Consider the following 2,603-nt stretch of genomic DNA (forward strand, 5'->3'; position numbering starts at 1 on the left):
ACCGCCGTTACCAGAACAACCTCCGCTTTCACCGTCGCCGCCGCCGCTGCTTGGAATTTGTCTTCCATTTGCTTCTCGTCAAATAAATAAAATAATACTATAAATAAAGGAAATCTTTAAAACTAATTGTTAAATATTAATTAATTCCTACGTGGACTTCTTTTTAATTTGCAAACATGTTAGTGAGCGATGTTTTTATGATAAACAAACGAAACGTGCCATTTACCTTGGAAGGCTGCGTCCATTTTCAACAAGACAAATACTGCCAGATAGATTGTAAGCTTCATCTTGATATCTGTAAAAATAACCAACTAATAAAATCAATACATACAACGTATTTAAACACAAAATATACGTCTTGATTACATATTATTTTATCCATTACTTTAAAACATTACTTGTTCATATTTAATACAAGTATACGGAGTTTATCTCAATTTTGAAACAGACAACTGTATACGGCGATCTGTTTACTTGCTTATATCGATCATACCTGTATATCGGTCGCTGCGTCGCTATGATGTAGTACTTGGTTTACGTTACGTTTTATACTGTACAGTAGCGTGACGACGAAGGCCCTTGTCCAATCTGTATTCAACACAACGTTATGTGTGGTTCAGATAGTATACAAATCGCAGCCCATATCAATCATTATTAGAGCCTATTACAGGTGCCCTTTAAACTTACTTGGTAAAGTGTCATTATGGCTGCATATTAAACTCTCGGAAATTTATTTTATATTCTGCGTTTCAATTTTTGCATCCGTCTGTTATGTAGTAAATCCTCAATTGCGCAGTTTCAGTTTCGGCTCTTAACCGCAAATGCAAAACAACAAATGGTTTATTTGGTAATTTCGTAATATTGTTCAGGATGCAAGTTATTCTACAGCACTTCTTGACTGGTGCTATTGAAAGCAACATTACGCAATTTAACATTTTTTCCTCATATTCTGTTAAAAATAAAAGTAGATTATTGTGTCGTACTGATATTTCTGGTTACATCTAAACGTAATTGAAAAATATTTACTGTTTGCAAAGGGTTCTGTTGATGGCAAATAAATTGCTGCATTGTACATGTGTACATTAAAAAAAGAAAATAATTCTTTTAAAGAGCATTTTATCGGTTTATTATCCAACTTTGTCGTTCAGATGCATGACAATAGAACCTCTTGGGTTCAAAATATCAAAATAACCTAATGAGCTCATACCATTGAAGCTTGAAGTTTTCTCACAGGCTCGAAATGAAACCTTTAATAAATAATCGAGTTGTTTTGTCTTGTTCAAAATAAAGATCGATAGTCTCAATAGTAAACGTCATCGTACGGCGACGTCTCCGCTTACGTTACGTAAAAGCAGGCGACGTAAACGCACTGGTAAAAATTAAAAAAGGATGGATGTGGAATAACTACGAATTTAAAGGCGCATGTGAATTTTAACAACATGTTGTCATGATTTTGAAAGGGCGTTTAATATTTAAATTTACGTTTGGTAAACAAGGAGGTTGTGGCATTTCTTAGAAGACTTGACGCGATGCTAGCATTTGTTGGAGTATACAACATAACGCCAATCTAATTCTACTCCATAACGACGAAGTGATAGATACACAGGTATGCTCTTTTGGACTGAAATGAAACATTTAATAGATAGCCGCCGGTTATCGTCTTGTTCAACATACATATCAACTCTATTTTCGTATATAAACAAAATGCTTATCTTGGTTTATAGTAATAGTCGTGTTTCTATCGACTCATCAAGCTAATTATTTTGTTTATACACATGTATCAAGCATTTCTATTACAATAGCTTAATCGACACGAATGCAAGTCATTTTTGTCATTAACAGTTTCCCTTTAACAAAATAATAATTATTTACGCTCCTCCATTTATTCTTTATAAAATAGTAACTCGTTACCATTTCAAGTTTAACATATGCTTTTTTAATCGATGATTCTTTTGTGTGTATTTGAGATGTATTTACAGGTCGTCCAGCGTCTTCTCGACTACAGATGTATCGACCTGCCCCTGTGACCCTTCAGGGGAGAAAATAAGGTCATATTATACATCATAGCACGATGGCTAATGAGACCTTAATGTGACTAGATGCTTTTTTTTTTTTTTTTTTTTTTAATGGATTATGTAGTGGTTTGCCTTTTATCAAAATGGTTTTTGCAGTATTCCTATTATCTCTAGATTATCATTATCCTTATTGGCATTAATGTTAATTCCTTAAAGTTTGTGTGTGGTTTTTGTGCTCTCCGCCCCAAGAGGTGTTAGTGGGGGTTAGAGCGGGATACAGAGGGCGCCCCGATTCTAGAGGCGCCCCTGGTTCTTTTAAGTGCCCGGTGTACAGCGCCGATACACTGCACCCCCGTTTAACGTCCCTCGCGGAGGACTTGTTAGTACATAAACATAGATTAGTACAGATATTACTCTATTGCCCTGTGTCTTGGTGTAAATTCACATGGGCTCTCTCTGTTGTGCTGTTGGATATTGTCAGGTGTTTAATGGTGTTGCAAGGGTCAGAATAGTTTTGAAGTTTAATATAGTAGAAAAGGGGCTGCGTTTGTGTGGTTGGACCGAGATGACTGATTGGTTGTTGGTGGT

General features: G+C 35.6%; 1 protein-coding gene across 1 annotated transcript in view; it reads right to left on the reverse strand.

Moving 5' to 3' along the window:
- Positions 1-578, reverse strand: part of LOC127845954 (uncharacterized) — a 5,180-nt gene extending 4,602 nt beyond the window's left edge. Inside the window, exons 1-3 of the mRNA XM_052377132.1 lie at positions 494-578; positions 227-295; positions 1-74 (exon numbers count right to left, since the gene is read on the reverse strand). The exon at positions 1-74 is cut by the window's left edge and continues 397 nt beyond it. Coding sequence (XP_052233092.1) covers positions 1-74; positions 227-287 — 135 coding nt within the window. The 5' untranslated portion in view covers positions 288-295; positions 494-578. The remainder of the gene's footprint in view (positions 75-226; positions 296-493) is intronic.
- Positions 579-2,603: the final 2,025 nt, after the last annotated feature.

The sequence above is a fragment of the Dreissena polymorpha genome, chromosome 9 (genome assembly GCF_020536995.1).
Source record: "Dreissena polymorpha isolate Duluth1 chromosome 9, UMN_Dpol_1.0, whole genome shotgun sequence".
Taxonomy (NCBI): domain Eukaryota; kingdom Metazoa; phylum Mollusca; class Bivalvia; order Myida; family Dreissenidae; genus Dreissena; species Dreissena polymorpha.